The following is an 18,253-nucleotide window of genomic DNA, read 5'->3' as shown; positions in this document are numbered from 1 at the left end:
TTGTAATCATGTTACCACCACTTCACATTGTAATCATTTGTCAATTTCTCATAGACATACATATGTATGTATATTCATGGCATGTAACCTTAGCGTGGTAGCATGATTAAGTTTGGATAGTTAATGAGAGATGGCATAATTCTTTTTAGAATGCTGATATGAAGCTGGCATCTATAACACAAAGTTAATGATGGACCAGGATTTGCTTTGCAAGATTATGAACTCAGCTTTCGACCATCCTCTTTGTTTCAAACTCATTTCAAATTTTGCATTACAAACTTGATGATTTCATAATTTTCATTCATGCAATGTTTTTTTTTTGTAATTTCTTTTATCAAGCTCTATCAGACACAAACATGACAACAACCTTTTACGCTGGTTAGTTACCACTAATAGATTTATCGACTAACATAAATTCTAGCAAGACAAAATCGACACAAATGAGGGTTTATATTTTCTGGGGAGAGTGGGGCAGTATTAAATATAAAGGAAAGTTTGGTAGATCCATCAGTACCTTGATTAAATCCCCTGCTGACCTTTATGGCTTGAACAGGTCACCAGCCAGTCAAGCAGGCATTTATCCCCTGGTACTGCTAAGCTTAATTCTAATGCATGGATGATCCAATGGCATGAACTCAATTTCTAAAACTTAATTCAGGCTCTTATTTGAACTCAATTGACGCTTTCATCGAAGTGGTGGCACGCAACAACCACCACCACCTGCTCACTTTGGCCACAATCTCTATCTATCACTCTGATAGAAGAAACCATCCCAAAAAAGCAAAAAAAAACAGATTACCGAGATGCAAAGGTTTCCATTGCCATCTAAGATTTAGCAAGACGAAAGCGACACCAATGAATTATTTTTTTTTTTTTGGCGGGAGCGGGGTTGTATTAAATAAGATAGAAAGTTTGGTAGACCTACGGGTCCCTTGAACCCTCGTCTGACACTGGCCGTTGGAGCTTGAATAAATCACCAGCCGACCAAACAACTTATATTTCCGTAGAGGTGGACCAACTCATAGACACCCAAATTGGCACCACTAATATCACGCAATGGAATTTTTACTCTCTCTCTCTCTTCATGTTTCCCCCAATTCAGACTGGAATTACTAAAAAAAATGAAAAGAAATAAGTATGATTAGAGGAAATTATATCCCTGAAATCCAGCCCAACAATATTCTAGAAGCAAGTCATGTTCCAACCGATCCAACCCAACAATATCTATTTCTCCTCCAAACAAAAAACAATATACCTAGCTACTGTCGGTGAATATATTATAAAAACAAAAATCTTGTATGCCTGTGGAGACATGGGTTCCAGGGATGCGGTCAAGAGGAATAAATCTTGCCTTATAATTTTTTTCACAAAACCCTCTTTATTATCTAAATATTACATATAAACGTGTCAGTGTAGCATGAAGCACATAGAGTTTAAATATCGTAAATAAACCTGTCACTCCAGACAATAAAGAAATACCAAGAACTCGCTCTCAAAGTGCATTAAGAAAAAAAACGCACCGAGGAGCGCTTCTGGTTTATCAGAGATTCCGTGCAGGCTCACCCCCACAAGAATCCACTCGCGGGTCCCACCTCGCCTGTCAGAAGAGCCCACCACCTTTCCCGATGATTTTTTTTTTTTTATTCGAAAAAAAATGCCCAAGATCCTAAGGCTAACCCGAACCCAGGTCCCAAATCCTATACCTAATCCATCAATTGGAGCCAGCGTGACGCAAAGATTCCTTCTCCCACTCTCTTTTCCACTGCAGATGGTACTTAGCTGTTGGCTGAGATGACGCCAATTCCACCCCCGATGGCGATCGATCGAGATGTCGACGCCGAGCGAGGTTGGAGAAATGGGGAAAGGGGCTACAGAAGGAGGGAGGTCGCCTCGGGGCCTAGGTTCGTGGTCGAGGGACCACATCGGCGCCGTAAAACCCCGTGATCTTTTTGGATCCGTTTGACAGATATCCCTCCTTTTTTTCCTTTATTATTATTATTCTTTTTTTTGTTTTTTTTCGTTTTGGGAGATGAGAATGCCCCCTTTCCTTCCATTCTTTCGTTCACGGGAGGAAATCCGCACCGCACTGGCCTTATCCTTTCGTGACCGCGATAAAAAACCCGCGTCGCAATCAATCCACTTCTTCCACATTGTTGGTATGTTGGCTGTTTTTGTAGTTGGAGCTGGATTCCACATCTTACACCCTATTGGTATGTTTGATGTTGTTGTACTTGGAGCTGGATTCCTTTGAAGGCTGGTCACTGGGTAGAGAAACTGTCCATTTGCTTGCAAAAAGATTGCATCATTTTGTGCTCGTCTGGCGTTAAATCTCGGCCTCTCTCAATTCTATGTATGTTCTTCCTACGCTGGTATCTGTTCCTGTCTAATTCTTCGCCTTTCTTGATGTTCTGTCAGTAGGTATGAGAAATATTTAATTTTTAGCTTAGTTCTGGCACGCACTTCACACTGTCTATAATCTTGTGTTTATCTTTGCCTTTTTTTTTTTTTGGAGTAGAATTTAGTCGCTGATGCTTCTCGAGTTTGATTTGGCATAACACTGTTATCTTCTTGGAAAATTCCAGGTTTTCTCATTCTCCTTCTGTGTATATCCGATCGTTCGTCTTCTAGCGGGGCGTTCTTACTTGAACAATAGAAGGAAAATGGGATGTGGGTTGTTGCTTGGTTTCTTATTCCTAGCATCCACGCTGTCGGGCCAGGTCTCTGCAAAGGAATGTACAAACACTCCTACTCAGCTATCGTCGCACACTGTTCGTGCTCAGCTTATGTCTACCAATAATGAAACATGGAAGGACGAGATGCTCTCTCATTACCACTTGACTCCAACTGATGAGTCCGCATGGATGGACTTGCGCCCTCGAAAGCTTCTGAACTCTAAAGCTCCGCTCGAGGAGCTTGATTGGTTGATGTTATATCGGAGCATGAAGGGTTCGGGAGGGGTCGATGCGTGGCAGAAAGGAGGAGATTTCCTCGGTGAAGTCTCACTCCATGATGTCCGCCTGGATCCGGATTCCATGTATGGGCAAGCACAGCAGACAAATTTGGAGTACTTGTTGATGCTGGACGTGGATCGGTTGGTTTGGAACTTTCGAAATCAGGCTGGTCTATCTGCTCCTGGTAAACCGTATGGAGGGTGGGAGGGGGCAGATGTTCAGCTTAGAGGGCATTTTGTGGGTTAGTATTTTCTATTCGTCAAAGATAATAGTTGGCATGCATTTAATTTTGATCGTGGATGCATATTTTCTGACAATTTGTAGAGTCGTACCATCCTGCCTGGATATTGGTTTGGCTTCAATTGCTTAAAGTCCTGTTTTCTGTTGATTTAGTTGCAGATGAACTCAATGCTACCAGTGTTTGATTTTGGGAAGGTCACGGGGTCGTGGTTCATTAAACTGCTGAGTGCTGTCTATATGCCTTTTTTAACCATTTCTGCTCAAAATTGATGTTTGGAAATTAGTGTACAGGTTTTCTTTACATGCATTACTAATTTGATTGATGGCTGTTACTTGATCAACTAAATTTAATTCAGGATCTTGAATGGACAGTTTGGACTAATTTGAAATAGAAAAAAGGGAAATCATCGCTCTTTTGTCATATTGTTGAAGAAATTCTCCAAATCTTTGATTTCTTTTATTGGCTGACTAGTGCTGCAAATTACTTCTGAAATATTCACGAACCTTTTTATTATTTATGAAAATTATGGAATACTGAAAGTTTTAATCCTGGGATATATGCAAATCATTGAATAATCTTTTGTTATTTGTTTTCATCATCACTGTTTTCTGTTGTTTCTGATATGATGGTTGCTTTTACATACAATTGCTCGTTTATAAGTCCATCAACTATTTCAATCATTTTGAAAGAAAAAAAAAATCTCTTAGTCTTATTCTGGACGATATCCACATGTTCCAAGTAATTTCTGATTCTGGTGGTTACTTTTATGTACAATTGCTCGGCTATAAATTCATCAACTATTTCAATCATTTTGAAAAAAAAAAAAATCTCTTAGGCTTATTCTGGATGACATCCACATGATCCAAGTAATAAATTTTGACCCATGCTGAATTCATTGTTCCTGAATGCCAAACTGGTGATTGTGCTATTACATTCTCTAACCATTGATGTCTTGAATCAGACTGATTGCACTGAATGGTAGCTATCATTTTTGTAGGGCATTACATGAGTGCGTCTGCTATGATGTGGGCTAGTACACACAATGATACTCTCTATGAGAAAATGTCAGCAGTTGTTGATGTACTTGATGCTTGCCAGAAGAAAATGGGAACAGGATATCTTTCTGCTTTTCCTCCCAGTTTTTTTGACCTCTTTGAAGCTATAAAATATGTCTGGGCTCCATATTACACTATACACAAGGTAAGCCTCACGTGCTTATTGTAATACTCCAGGAAATCTTCTTTGTGCATAATGTTCAGTGACCCCAGCATTGGTTACTCACATCTTCATGATCGCTCTCATTGTAATTTATTGTAGAGAAACTAATTCTGCTTTTTTAACAGATCATGGCGGGTCTTCTTGATCAATATTCATTGGCTGGGAACAATAAAGCATTACAAATGGTGGTTTGGATGGCTGAATACTTTGGGAACCGTGTGAAAAATGTCATATTGAAATATACTATAGAGAGACATTGGTTATCTCTAAATGAAGAAACTGGTGGAATGAATGATGTTCTTTATAGATTATACAGCATAACGGTAAATTTATTTCAATTCAGTCATGACTTTTTATCAATAATTCACATTGAACCAACCTATTTGCTAAAATAGTTATAGTACAATGTAATCGACATTCATCTATGTATGCAGCCTTTGCTATTTAATAATGATCAAGATATGTGATGATCATAAATCATATATGTCTCTTAGCTGTTTGAAGGACATGTAAAGCTTAGCTGTATTAGTTGGTCCAAATTTTCAAATCAAGGATGTGTTTCAACTACTCAAGCATTGTCGAAGATATATGTTATGGGAGCAAGGTTCGCTGAATGTATATTGGAGAGAGTACTGATTGGCAATCGGTTTAGTATGGTATGGGTCTGTACTGTGTGCCCTTTCAAGGCATACAGACGTAAAGAGAGCTGGAGAGGGAGGGGAAAGAGAGAAGGAGAGAGAGGAAAAGAGAACAAGAGAGAGAGGGAGGCAGGGAAGGTGGGGGGAGAGGGAGCCGAAGGGAGGGACTTACTAAGGGTGGAGGGCATGGGGGACCATCGTGAGAAGCTACACAAGCAAGGGGTGAGGGTTTTCAAGATTCCAAGCAGTGAGGGTTTTCGACAGACTCGGAATTGGGGCATGTGGCTTTTGAGAGCAGAGAAATATGTGACTAATTTGCTTTTGAGAGAGTACCAGTCCCATCTCGATTTAATTGGATGAACCATGCCGGTCCCTGATCGATCTGGTTCATTACACCCCCGACTGATCTGGTGCGGTACACCTCCGATTGGTTTGGTTCGGCACACCCCGAACTGGCCAGTTCAGCAATCCATGTATGGGAGTTAGTTACTTCAGGATGAAGTTTCCTGTTTCTGTTTTTGCCTAGCACCCAAAAAAGCAGGATATATGGTATTAGTAACCATTATGTCTAAGTTATCACCTTGTTTTGTGAAGCATATTTATGAACCTGACATAGATTCCTGGCTGAACTGTCCAGTCATGTATGTGGAAATTCTGCTTGTGTGGACTATTGCGCTTTCACATTTCTAATTAAAGCAAAATATCTGACCTTTCAGTGGCACTTTTTTTTTTCCTCCAAAAAACATCTTTTAGCAAGTAGATTTCTTTAAATCTAACATAGAGAACTTTTGCCATCAAATATATTGCAACTTTCTAACAAATCTGTTTTTGGTTGATTGTATTCTAATGCATGGATGAGATCCATTTGCAGTGTGAGTGCATGTGTCTTTAGATTTGAGTTCTTATTCAGTTCATGTGGGTCTGATTCATATCTGCATGTATTCAAGAATATAAAATCTTAAATGCATGAACTTCCTTGTGGATAATTACTTGCATTTGTTTCATATTCTTCATCTAAGATATCTAGATGTCAAAACATGGGTGAGAGAGAGAGAGGAAGGTGTGTGTTGGTTTGGGTTGGGGGGGGGGGGGGGGGGAGAGAGGGGTGGAGTTCACTATTTCTCTATTTAGAATACTTCAGTTGGTATGACCTCCCCATCACGCATCCATCCAGTCAATTTCTTGAACTCATGAGTGGGTGAATGATTGAATCAGAAATATCTTAAACAATAGTTTTCCTGCAACAACATGAATTTAAAAAGCCTCATCTCATCCTTTTATAGAGAAAATTCAGTAAGAAACTTTGTCCTAATTTTGGTGATTGTTTAATGAAGGGTACCATGTTATCAGTTCCAATGAAGCCAAACTCTTTTTTAATATTACAATTTGAGTATGTAGAGCCTATTTTTTTTATTTGGTAAACATTTCGTATATTACTTCATAAACTTCACAATCATCCAGTCCTCAGATCCTCTTGCACCCTGGTTTTCTAGGTCAGCATATTTATTGCACTATTTTCTTTATCTAATGTAAACTTTATTCATTCTGTCATTTATAATTACTTCAACTGATTCCTTGTATACAATATGTGGAGTTGGTTTTCCTCGAAGCATATAAAGTCCATCTCCAATATAATGTTTGTTGGAGGATATGTTATCATGGTTCATTGGCATCTCATATTGACTTTGAAAATGTAACATGAATTTGGGGGAAATTAATGCAATATATATTGGAATTTTTTGGTAATATTTATATCTAAGGAAATTATGTAACTTTAAATACTTTGTTTTGGGCACATATATTGATGAGGAAATAATGGTAAAATAAGTAACCACACATTGATGGTGAAATAGATTTTGTATCCAATGCTTTTGCATTCAATCTGGAAGATCTCTCTACTGCAAAATGCATCTTTGTTGATACTAGTTTTAGTTGTATTCATGAACTAGAATTGTTGGCACAAATAATTGGGGAAATTTGCAACAGAAGTCCACTTTATTTTAATTTTTACAAAAGTGAACTACTTTTACTTTTTGCCCTGGATGAATGGTGTACTTTCGAGTTTACTGGACTGTTATCCCCCGTACCTTGTAACTAATATAGAACATTCTTACATTTGCAGCATTCTACCGCATGTGCATCTCTTAGCATCATGTGTCTTTGTCTAGTGCTTGTTGAGCTAAATGTATGCATTTATCTATGGGTTAGATGCATAATGTTTTGTAAAGCCCAAACGATGTACTTTTGCTAAAGGAAGGTAGCTGTTGCTAAATGAAAATAAAGTGTTTTTTCTGCGAAATCCCCATATCAAGTTATTTATTTATCTTCTTTTTTCACATATTTGGTAGTTTTCTTTTATTCCTTTTGTAATATGTGGATTTGTATGTTGACTTTTATTCTAATTTTTATGTTGACTTTTTCCAGAATGATCAGAAGCATTTGATATTGGCTCATCTTTTTGACAAACCATGTTTTCTCGGTTTGCTTGCTCTGCAGGTCAGCATCATTCCTAGCTAAATCATGGATTTGCTCCTTATTAACTTGCATTTTTTTTTCGTTTTACCTGTAAATTTCATTCTAAACAAAAGAAATGGAACTTATATGAATTTGCTATTCTGTTTTGAAGTTTCTTTTTCAGACAAGATTAATTTAGCATATGGACTTCACAGATTTCTATTTGCTGGTCATCTTTTTTAAAATTCAGTAGTTACTATCAAATGCATAACAGGTATTGTGATAGCAAACATTGTTTTCAAGAAGCTAATTACTACTATTTACCACTGAAAGTGTAGGTGTAAAGTTGTGATATATTCTTATTCCTCGGTACATTTTATATGTATGCTCAGTATAGTTACATAGAAACATCTGGATCTATGTGGTCCTATTGTTTTCTAATTTTTACCAAAAAAATAAAACTTCAGCCAATGGGGCTTATCTCATCTCTGTGCGTTTCAATTTAAATCGGGATCAGGGTACTGTGCATCGAAGTTTTTTTTCATTTCTTCTAAATGCCAATTCTCAGTACATTGGAGCCACCTTCCTGTCTGATAAAAATTTTGGCAAGAGAGTGGCCTGCCATCATTGAAGGCCACTTGGTGGGCATAGTGACACATTTCACTGGTTACGGAGTCTAAGCTAATGGTAGAATGTGGTGAGCCTCCAATGTTCAGTCTGAAATCTGAATAAAGTGAAAGTAAGGTTTGACTGTACGTTCTCCTCTAAAGCACACTATTTGAGTGACAAAACCCTAATTAAAATACAATCCAAACAAATGGCCCATGGATTGATAATTTAATATCCAGGTATAGCTGAAGCTTTAGAAGACACACCTAAATTTGGCAATTATATATTTTTCAGGGGGCAAGATAAAAGAAATATGGTCATTTTTAATCTATACTATATGAGCAGATGATATGTTTAAATTTTAGACTATCACTCAAAAGATTCTATCCATCAATTTTCATCCCCATAATACCCTAAGAAACTCCATTTAAATTTAATTCCAAAATTTTGGTTTGTTTTTCTATGCAATCACTATGTTTTTGATTCTTGATCACTCAATCTATCCTGAACTTTGGACTTCTCTAATTTGTTGGCTTAATTAGCAATTCTTTCTCCAAATTTCCCAAAATTTGTCCTAAATCACTTCGATTCAACTAGACTATCTTTTCCTTTTCTTATGTGATCAAGGAAAAGGAAAGAACTGAGCTATCTAACATGCCATAATTTTCACTTCTCTATGTTTTTATCCACTGAATATCTGACATGTGGATGATTCCTAAACTATCAAGGTGTATTGTTTTTTTCCCATTTTTGTATAATAAAGAACTATGCTCTCTTGAATGCACTGTTTCTCACCTATTCACTGTTTTATCAACAATATGCATTCCAAACCATGCATTTCTTGATGAATCCTATTTCCTCTCTTAATCTCCTTTCGCTCAAATCTCTCCTAAATTCTAAGCTGCTAGAGTATTTGACCTGGATGACCCTCTACTTGATATATGATAGCCTGCAGTGTCTGTTTCTAAGAGGCTCTGCATGTGACCATTTGCTTGTACCTCGAAATACCTTCTACATTAAGTTCTCCATCTAATCTCCTTGCTTGTCTGAGATTATACAAACTGCCCTACAATGTCACTATGGCATTGCCAGACATCCTAGTGTTAGGCTTAGAGCCAAGGCTTTTAAGACTCACAATGCAATCATTATTTGGGACAATATGCATATGGTATCCATGTATCATATCATGATGATAGTTGGCAAACCTTGTTCACAAAAGATACATAGAGATGCATATAGTATCAATGGATCATATCATGATGATACTTGGCAAACCTTGTTCAAAAAAGATACATAGAGATACATGTTGAAAGATACTTGAGATACAAGAAGACAAGCTTGACCTTCTTCTGCTATTGTCTTTGTGCTATATTTGATTGTTTTAAAGATGAAATTAGTAACATGACTGAACCTTAAAGGGCTCGTGTTTTGCTCTTTCCAAGAAAATTTCATTCCTAATTAATGTCACTAGTGCAGACATAGAACTTCACAGTCTTCTTCTCACTTAAAGGAAAAAATAATAATAAATAAATAATCAACCCTGTCCAGATCAAGTGGCAAGTCTTCCACTCCAAATTTCTCTGAGTCAATAAACCTAGAGCTTTGTGTTAATGCATAATCTTCCTGATGCGAATTGTTTACCTAATTTTCCATAATCAGATGCATATTTGATGTTCTTACACTTGAAATAACAGTCCTCACAGTCAATCTTGGTGGTAATGAAAGCTAGCTTGCATATTTGAAGCCAAGAATGTTAACAAGTGGATAAATTTTATAGCATACAAATTTGAAGATTCAATGGGTTGCTAAGCTTCCCACTTTGATGGATTCTCATATGTGATCACTAACCTAACCTCTCCTCTGGTTGAAAATGAATATGTATATTTTAATACTTACAAAATAAAGCTTCTCTCTTCATCTCATCTTCTTGAAGTTCTTGTAAAATATGAGCAATTTTCTCTTGGACAAGGTAATATTTCAAGAAATTAGGACAAATAGTCAATATTCTCTGTTTGGATGAAGTTATTAAATTTGTGGTCAAAGTTGGATGTTGTGATAAAGTGATAGAGATCCCATTGCTATCAGAGGCCTCAATCCCTACATGCATTTACATGTAAAACTGGTTCCTCCAAGAAGCTTGATCTTGTCAATTGAATGTTGAAAGTTTTAGGGTTAGCACAAGCAATACGAATGTGATTCAAATTTTCATGTGATGAGATCCATCATATGGATAATATTTTATGAGCTGTGATAAGCCACAGCATGCAACAATTGATCAAAAGTTGCTTATATTGCATGAGTTTGGGCTCACCATGGACACATGCTTTGTTGTATAATGGGATTGCATCAATATACAAAAAACAACCATCCTTACGTCACCTCTGAGTAAGGTTGATGCAATAATTGATGCAACCAGCCAACCATAGTCTTCATTTCGTATAAAACTTGAATTGTTGCATATTTGCAAGGTCAAGGTCCTTCTATGTCAGAGTATCTGCAGCACTTTTGTCTTTTTGAATAAATTATTCTTAGCCATGATACTAGGAACACTTATTTTCATCTTACTAAAATAATAAACCAGATGTAGCTTTGAGTTCTAAGTAGTTGAAACTAAGGTCTAAATTTTGCAGGTAATTATATAGTTGAGTGACAATTAAAAGCCCCAGTTTTTGCCTGTTTTGTTAGACAAGTCCAGTCACAACTAAAATATATTAGTGTTTGCTGTCTTAATATATCCATGTGATTATTCTATACAAAAAATTCTATTATTTGTTTCATTTTGCTTTCTTCCATAGCCAAGAGATGATCTTTCATTTGAATCCCATAGATAATCCTTGGAATTGGACATGTAGAACAAACATAATAACCATGACAATTATCATATCAATGAATGATTTTATGCTACCGTATTAATGTCTTCATGGAAGCTGCATTGAGCACTATTAATAATTCATGGAAAATGGTAGCATGTTTTCTAAGAGCTGGGAACATATTAAGATGAAATATTATAGTTCATGAGATTGAAAACACGAGATGCATTGTATAGCCACTAAATCTAATGCCATTTAGCATGTTTCCCAAGTATCTTATTTCTTATAATAATGCATTTTCACCATCATTACTTTTGATAATAAATGTATATCTGTTTTCCTATTGAATCCTAGATGATGCCACTTTTACATGTTGATTGCAGGATGATAGCCTTTCTGGCTTCCATGCCAATACACATATCCCAGTTGTTATAGGAGCACAGATGCGATATGAAATCACCGGTGATGCTCTTTACAAGGTAAAACTTATTAATGGTATATGCCAATGCACTAAGCTGGCTGTGTAATGATCTGGAAGCTAGTCCTGTATTTTTTTTTGTTTCCTTGGAAAATAACACCATTCTTTGTTCAAAAAGCTATTTTCAAAAGGTATAAATTGTTTTAAAGGTTTAGTTAGAAGCCACAATCTCTCCATAAGAATTGGCAGTTCCCTACAGCCACTAGCAAGATTTCCAAAGTTGTAGACTTCTTTTGAATTCAGTTGTTCCTACTTGCTTGTACCACGTGCTTTCATTTGGAACAGTGATCATATACTTGTATCATGGTTGAATGGTCCACTTGCAGTTTTAGAGTATCATGGTCTGTGTATTCTTTTCCACTATGTTTACATGGTCTAATGGAGCTTATAATTGAGAGCAAAGACATTCACTGCTGCCATATCAGTGACGTCAGCTGGAATAGTATACAAGTTTGCTTTATAGCACTTCCATTCAGTCCACAAAGTAAAGAGCAATATGGCTTATGTTAACAGTTATATTTTTCCTCTGAATGTTTGGTTTCTATAAGCTTAATGGTGTTGTAGCACTGTTATGACCTTGTGGATGAATTGAAGATATTTTTATCCAACTCGCAGGAAATTGGAACATTCTTTATGGATATTGTGAATTCTTCCCACAGCTATGCAACAGGAGGAACTTCTGTCAGTGAATTCTGGTAGCAAAACAAGTCCATATATCCTTTTTTATTACCATTTTCACAGCAATAGAGTTTTTTCCTTTCTTTTTTTTGGGTGGGGGGGTATTGATTCAGCTGTTTTTTTTTTTTTTGAACTACTGATTAAGTCTTTGTTTTTGAGAAATGATATGCTTGAAGATGCTTTCATTTGTTAATTGTGGGCTCGTCCCTTTAATATTCATACAGGTCTAATCCAAAACGATTAGCAGATGCTCTAAGTAGAGAAACTGAAGAGTCATGTACAACATACAACATGCTTAAGGTGTCTAAAACTTGATTTCAGTATTGATTTCTATCAAAATTATGTCAGAAAGTTAACTAGCCTGATGGCATTTGGTTTGCATGTAAAGCTTCTCTTTTTTGTAGGTACTAACTTTATGTGCATGTGCTGTATCTATACAGGTTTCTCGCAACTTATTTAGATGGACGAAGGAAATGATTTATGCTGATTATTATGAAAGAGCCCTGATGAATGGTGTGTTAAGCATTCAAAGAGGCAGGGAGCCTGGAATAATGATCTATATGCTACCACAGGGGCCTGGGATGTCAAAGGCACGGAGCTATCATGGATGGGGAACTAAGTTTGATTCATTTTGGTGTTGTTATGGAACAGGTAATGTTATATTATTACGTCAGCACTTTGTGTTCCTTGAGTAATCCATGATATTATGCGAAGCTTTTTGTGATGCTATCTGACTCTTTGTTTCTGCATCCTAAAAGTAATATGACCTATAATGCAACCATTCCCTAAATCATACTGTGTTCTCATTCAATTTCTCTTACTCAAGAAAACTAATAGCTAAATATCTACATCACTTGGGTTTTAAAGCTGTCTTGTGAGACCTGGGATAAAATGACTCCCAGCATTTCTGTTGCTATTCTGGAGTTCTTATAATTCTCAATCAGTTTTATGAGGCAGGTCCTTTAGTAAGGCACCATTTACAGGTGTCAGTGCATCAATATCTATTAGCAATAGATTGACTGATATTTCAATGATTATGAATGTCCATATGTTAGTTTTTGTCTGCTCCAAATATGTTGGCTTTGATCTGGTCTGTTTGCACCTACTGTTTGTAAATGCATTATTCTTTCGTTTTCCAGGAATAGAATCATTCTCAAAGCTTGGAAATTCTATTTACTTTGAGGAGAAGGGAAGTACACCTGGACTCTATATCATACAATATATACCAAGTTCTTTTAATTGGAAATTCGGAGGGATTGCACTCCATCAAAAAATAAACCCTGTTAGCTCACAGGACCCATACCTTCAGGTGACATTGACCGTTTCTGCAAATGAGGTATTTCTGAGAGCATCATTGTTTTGACTGCTAATAGGATTGCTAAGCACTAACTAAAGCTTACTTCTTGAATATCATGTCTCTTACTTCTGCAGTTAGCCAACCATTACACTTCTAATGGCTCATGGCTTCCTCCCCATAGGAAAAAGGATATATTTTTTTAATGCATAAATTTCCATTTCTATGTTGGCATTGTGATCATGTTCTTTATTAGTGGACATTACAAGTAGCTTTTCTCAATTAGTGAACATTACAAGGAGATAAATTGTGTTCTTTTGACTCTCGTACCTCACTGTAATAGTCAATTAGTCAGTCTTCAACCCTGAACCTGCGGATACCTTCTTGGACATCTTTAGATGGTGCAAGAGCAACATCAAATGGTCAAGATATGCAACTACCAAATCCAGGTGACTTGTTTTATCTTTGTTCCTTTTAGTTGATCTGTCCAGATCTTACGCATATTGCTTCTGGACCTGTCTAGATTAAAAGCAAGAAAATAACTCACATTTGAAGGTAATATTTGAACAGAAGAAACAGACATGTTCATAACAAATTTAGGGTATAAGGTGATAAGAATACTGGAGGGGGTGCCTTTATAAGTGAATAACATGAAATGGCATAATATTGTCACTTGAAATTAAAGAGTTTCACAGTGCCACTCGAACCGGTAATATTTGGTTATGCAAAATTGATAAACGAAGTAGAAATTGGTGTATTCAAATGAATGTGACATCAGAGAAAAAAACAGAATGGAGGACTTCATAGGCATATTAGAAATAAGATTGGCAGCGGAGCACATTTTGTGTATTAAGAGAGAGAGCCATTATACCGAAAGTGTCAAGGCTGGTTCAAACATTCTGCAACCAAGACTAGATGAAGATTTGGATGAAATAACCAGAAATAGTTCAGAGCGTTACATTCTGAAAGTAATTAAAAAAAAAAGCCATGGTTTGTGCCAAGTTCTTCATGTCCTTCCCGCATTTTGTATTTTGTGCATCATGTCCCACAATTTATATAAATTGTGATATATCATGAGTATTAGCATCTCACTTCTGTGTAATTGACACATAGCTGGAGTCTGACTGTCATCTGGATAATTTATGGAAGTTAAATCCTTATACATCCACATGAGGCTCTTAAATAGCTGCATATATGTTGGGACTTGATTCATCCTAGGCGAGAGAGGATTTGGTTATTCATATGTCAAAGAACTGATGCCATTTATGACATTTCCCGCCACTTTTGAACTATATGTCTCCATTTTTGAGCTACATCTGATTGATTATTACTGGGAGTTGATGAGTGCTTAGATTTTAAACAGAAGTGAAGCTATAATTACTTTGAGCTTAGGAGGGGAAAAGAACATCACAATCTACATGCAACAGTCATAGCTGTTGCGACAGTGAGCATATGCATGATTCACCATGCTCTCTGTTCTCAAGTTCAGATGAAATTATACTTCACTTTGTTAGAAGATCAATTGAATTTCAGCTGATATCATATTCTCTTTAGTAAATGTACCTCATCATAGACTCCCTCACCTCCTCTCTTCTTTGTTCATTGGCAGGAAATTTCTTCAGTGTCACCAGAAAGTGGGCTTCAAATGACAACTTGGATCTTCGGTTCCCCATCACTTTAAGAACAGAAGCCATAAAAGGTTACATCGTGGACCTCTTTTCCATGCCGTTATAAATACATGCATGTTGTTTCCCCCCTCATCAAAAATTGGTTCTAGAAGACATACTGGGAACTAACCAAATATTTGCATGTTCAAGAAGGTTAGTAAAATTGTAACTAATATAACCTCCGTCGCTATTTTCCAATTTCACAGATGATCGACCTGAATATGGGTCCATCCAGGCAATCCTTTTCGGTCCGTACCTTCTTGCAGGTCTGACTGATGGGGATTGGGACATTAAGACTGGAAATTCCACCTCCCTTTCAGATTGGATCACTGCAGTTCCAACTTCATATACTTCTCAGCTGACATCACTCACCCAGCAATTCAACAACATGAGCATGGTCATCTCTAACTCAAATGGTTCTCTCACGATGGTGGACTGGCCTGAAGATGGAACTGATGGTGCTGTTCATGCAACATTCCGAATTTTTGCTCCAAACTCCACGAGCTCACGAGCCTCTGCCCATAAGATGGTTGCTGGAAGCTCTGTGATGCTTGAGCCATTTGATCTTCCTGGGATGGTGGTGCAACAGGGGCCAAATGGTGGCCTGATAATCTCTGGTGCTACAGGATCAGGATCTTTATTCCGCCTGGTTGCTGGATTGGATGGGAACCCACACACTGTATCCTTAGAATCAGTGAGCCAACAAGGCTGCTTTGTGTCCAGCGGAGCAGGTACCTCAACCAGGAGCATTCAGCTCATATGCCAAGGGGTTTCAGTATCAGATGACATATCCTTCCGTCAGGCGGCAAGTTTCACTCCTGTTTCTGGATTGAGGCAGTACCATCCTGTTAGTTTTGTGGCCAAGGGTGCAAGAAGAAATTTCCTCCTGGAGCCATTGCTGAACTTGAGAGATGAAACTTACACCATCTATTTCAACATTGCAGCTTGAGGATGCATTTGTGCCCAGCTAATTGTACCCTGAGTGTATCACGATGACCACCACAAAGCATCACGTCTTGGTGAAGATCATATACTAGATCTTGGGTCATCTGAAGAGTTTGGACCACCAAAACAAAATGGTTCAATAATGCTATGTGCTACGGAAAAGCCCTATTCATGGGATAATTCCATTGGCTCTGAGCCGTAGAATAAAATGCCGGTCCTAACAATAAAACCATATGTTCTGTAATTTTAATAATTGTGAGTAATGAATATTTGCACCTGTAATCTCTTCCACATTGGAGCTTGATAGCATCTTTCTCTGGCAAGTGCACAAAAGTAATCTTTTCGACCATCTTCCATTTGGAATCTTCCTCTTGCCCAGTTCCTTAATGGCTTGTAAATTTGAGCAATCTGATGTAAAGATGCAGTATCGGTCTAGAACTCTTCCATGGGTTACAAGTGTGCCAGTTGAGGCCTCTCTGAATCTGTCATATAATTAGAAAATGTGAAAAAATTGGCATGAGAGAATCAACAAAATGACTTGTCTTTGATGATGCCAAGTGGAAGCGAGAACAACATTTTTGACATGAAATTGGATCATAAAAGAGAAGTAGATCTCGGTTTCTAAAACGCATGCAAAAAGCTTCTTCAGTTGCATGCCTTATCCGCTGTCCCTCAAAACTCGCATGATGATGTACCAAAAATGAAGAAAAAAAAAAGAGAGAGAAAACTAGCATGATGGATAAGGATGGGACTTAGAGAGGTCTCGCCCCTGCTCTGAAATATCAGTGGAAGTGGTTTGCTGTCGTACTCGTGCCTCAAATCAGCAAAACATTATGCTCATGCTATTCCAGGCAAAGTGTGGTCAAACTATCCCTGTACATTTGTGAGAGATCACTGCCATTCATGACCACATTCTACCAAAAAAACAAAAAAAATGCCATTCATGACCCTTGGTAACTGGCAAAAAATGTGTCCACACTTCGTGGAAACCAGTAGACTCAACAATCATGTTATATACTCTCCAACCCAAGCGATCTTCGCCACATGATAACAAGAGATTTATACAGTAAATTCGATCTCCGTGTTTCCTTCCTCTTATTCCTTTGCAAAATTAAGCATGCATATATATATATATAAACTCCGTGATATAGTCAATCTAGAATAACATGGAGATTCTTACGAACCTTCCAGCTAGATGGGTATAAAGACCTTTTCGGCTGCAAGCAGTTATGCACGTCTAAATGGGACGCAAGGAGCTAAATTTTGAAGAATCCAGTGGCATTCAAAAGTAAATTCCCTACCATAGATCTCCTGAACTAAGACCATTGCACCCGCCGTTTGTTCGCCGGTAGGTTTCAGATTATTCCAAAACATATGATCGCATATGCGACTGCATGTAGAACGATATTACTGCACAAGTCCTTCAATTTTCACTCTCTATTCCCATATTTCCCATGCACATGCTGAATTTCCTCTAATGACTCACCAGCATAACTTTTTAGAGATATTACCAAAAGAAAACGCAAAAAGGAAAAGAGAGCAGAAAGAACACTGTACCCAAAGTGGCCGGTCATATTGCCACAACATATCAAGGCCACGATGCAAAAATCGATGGGATTTGTCCAAGATACAGGAGTCCCAAAGTTCAAGTCATTTCTGAGGACCAGCTTTTGTTTAAATCATAGCCGTGGATCTTTTCCCGAATTCAAATCCACAAGCTACTAGCATTAGCAGATGTTTTGCCTTGCCTCGATCAGGGTGTCACAGAATTTGCTACGTCACATAAGATATATAGATAAAACACGCATCACCAAAAACTTCCCGAGTCCACCTGATGATGGCTTAAGACTCGCAACCGCACTAAATTTTGGCAAGCACCCAAAGTTCACTCCAAACACCCTGCAATACCGGTGTTGCAATTTGTTTGGTACCCACTCGTTTGACATTTGCAGAAGGACCGCATCAGAGGAAATATTTGATCGGAGTTCCCTAAACGTCAATTCAGTGATTACCTAATCATTTATCCCCACATATCTCGCAAACAAAATGCACTACCGTTAATCAACCAGCTATCTTATTGGTATCCCTTGAAATTCTTATACCATCCACAAGTGAAATACACACAGACTGTTCAACCCAATCTCTGAACAAACAACAGAGGGTGGAATACACACTTTGGCATTGGTTGAGTTGCAGCAAGCAAAAGTCTAAAACAAGCATATGAAACACCGGCTCATATAACATAGATGCATGCCCCTCTGGCAATAGCA

The 18,253-nt window shown here is 37.6% G+C and overlaps 1 protein-coding gene across 1 annotated transcript; it reads left to right on the top strand.

Moving 5' to 3' along the window:
• Positions 1–1,776: 1,776 nt before the first annotated feature.
• On the top strand, positions 1,777–16,332 carry LOC105050504 (uncharacterized). The gene is given in 14 exon segments (XM_073261490.1): positions 1,777–1,923; positions 1,925–1,930; positions 2,583–3,192; positions 4,190–4,392; positions 4,536–4,733; positions 7,473–7,544; positions 11,305–11,400; positions 12,015–12,094; positions 12,302–12,377; positions 12,518–12,728; positions 13,217–13,413; positions 13,715–13,820; positions 14,981–15,070; positions 15,245–16,332. Coding segments are annotated over 14 exon segments (2,820 nt in total). The 5' UTR covers positions 1,777–1,791; the 3' UTR covers positions 15,988–16,332.
• Positions 16,333–18,253: the final 1,921 nt, after the last annotated feature.

The sequence above is a fragment of the Elaeis guineensis genome, chromosome 8 (assembly GCF_000442705.2).
Source record: "Elaeis guineensis isolate ETL-2024a chromosome 8, EG11, whole genome shotgun sequence".
In the NCBI taxonomy this organism is placed as follows: Eukaryota; Viridiplantae; Streptophyta; class Magnoliopsida; order Arecales; family Arecaceae; genus Elaeis; species Elaeis guineensis.
The sequence above is the reverse complement of the archived record's forward strand: the minus strand, read 5'-3'. Positions and strand labels throughout refer to the sequence as shown.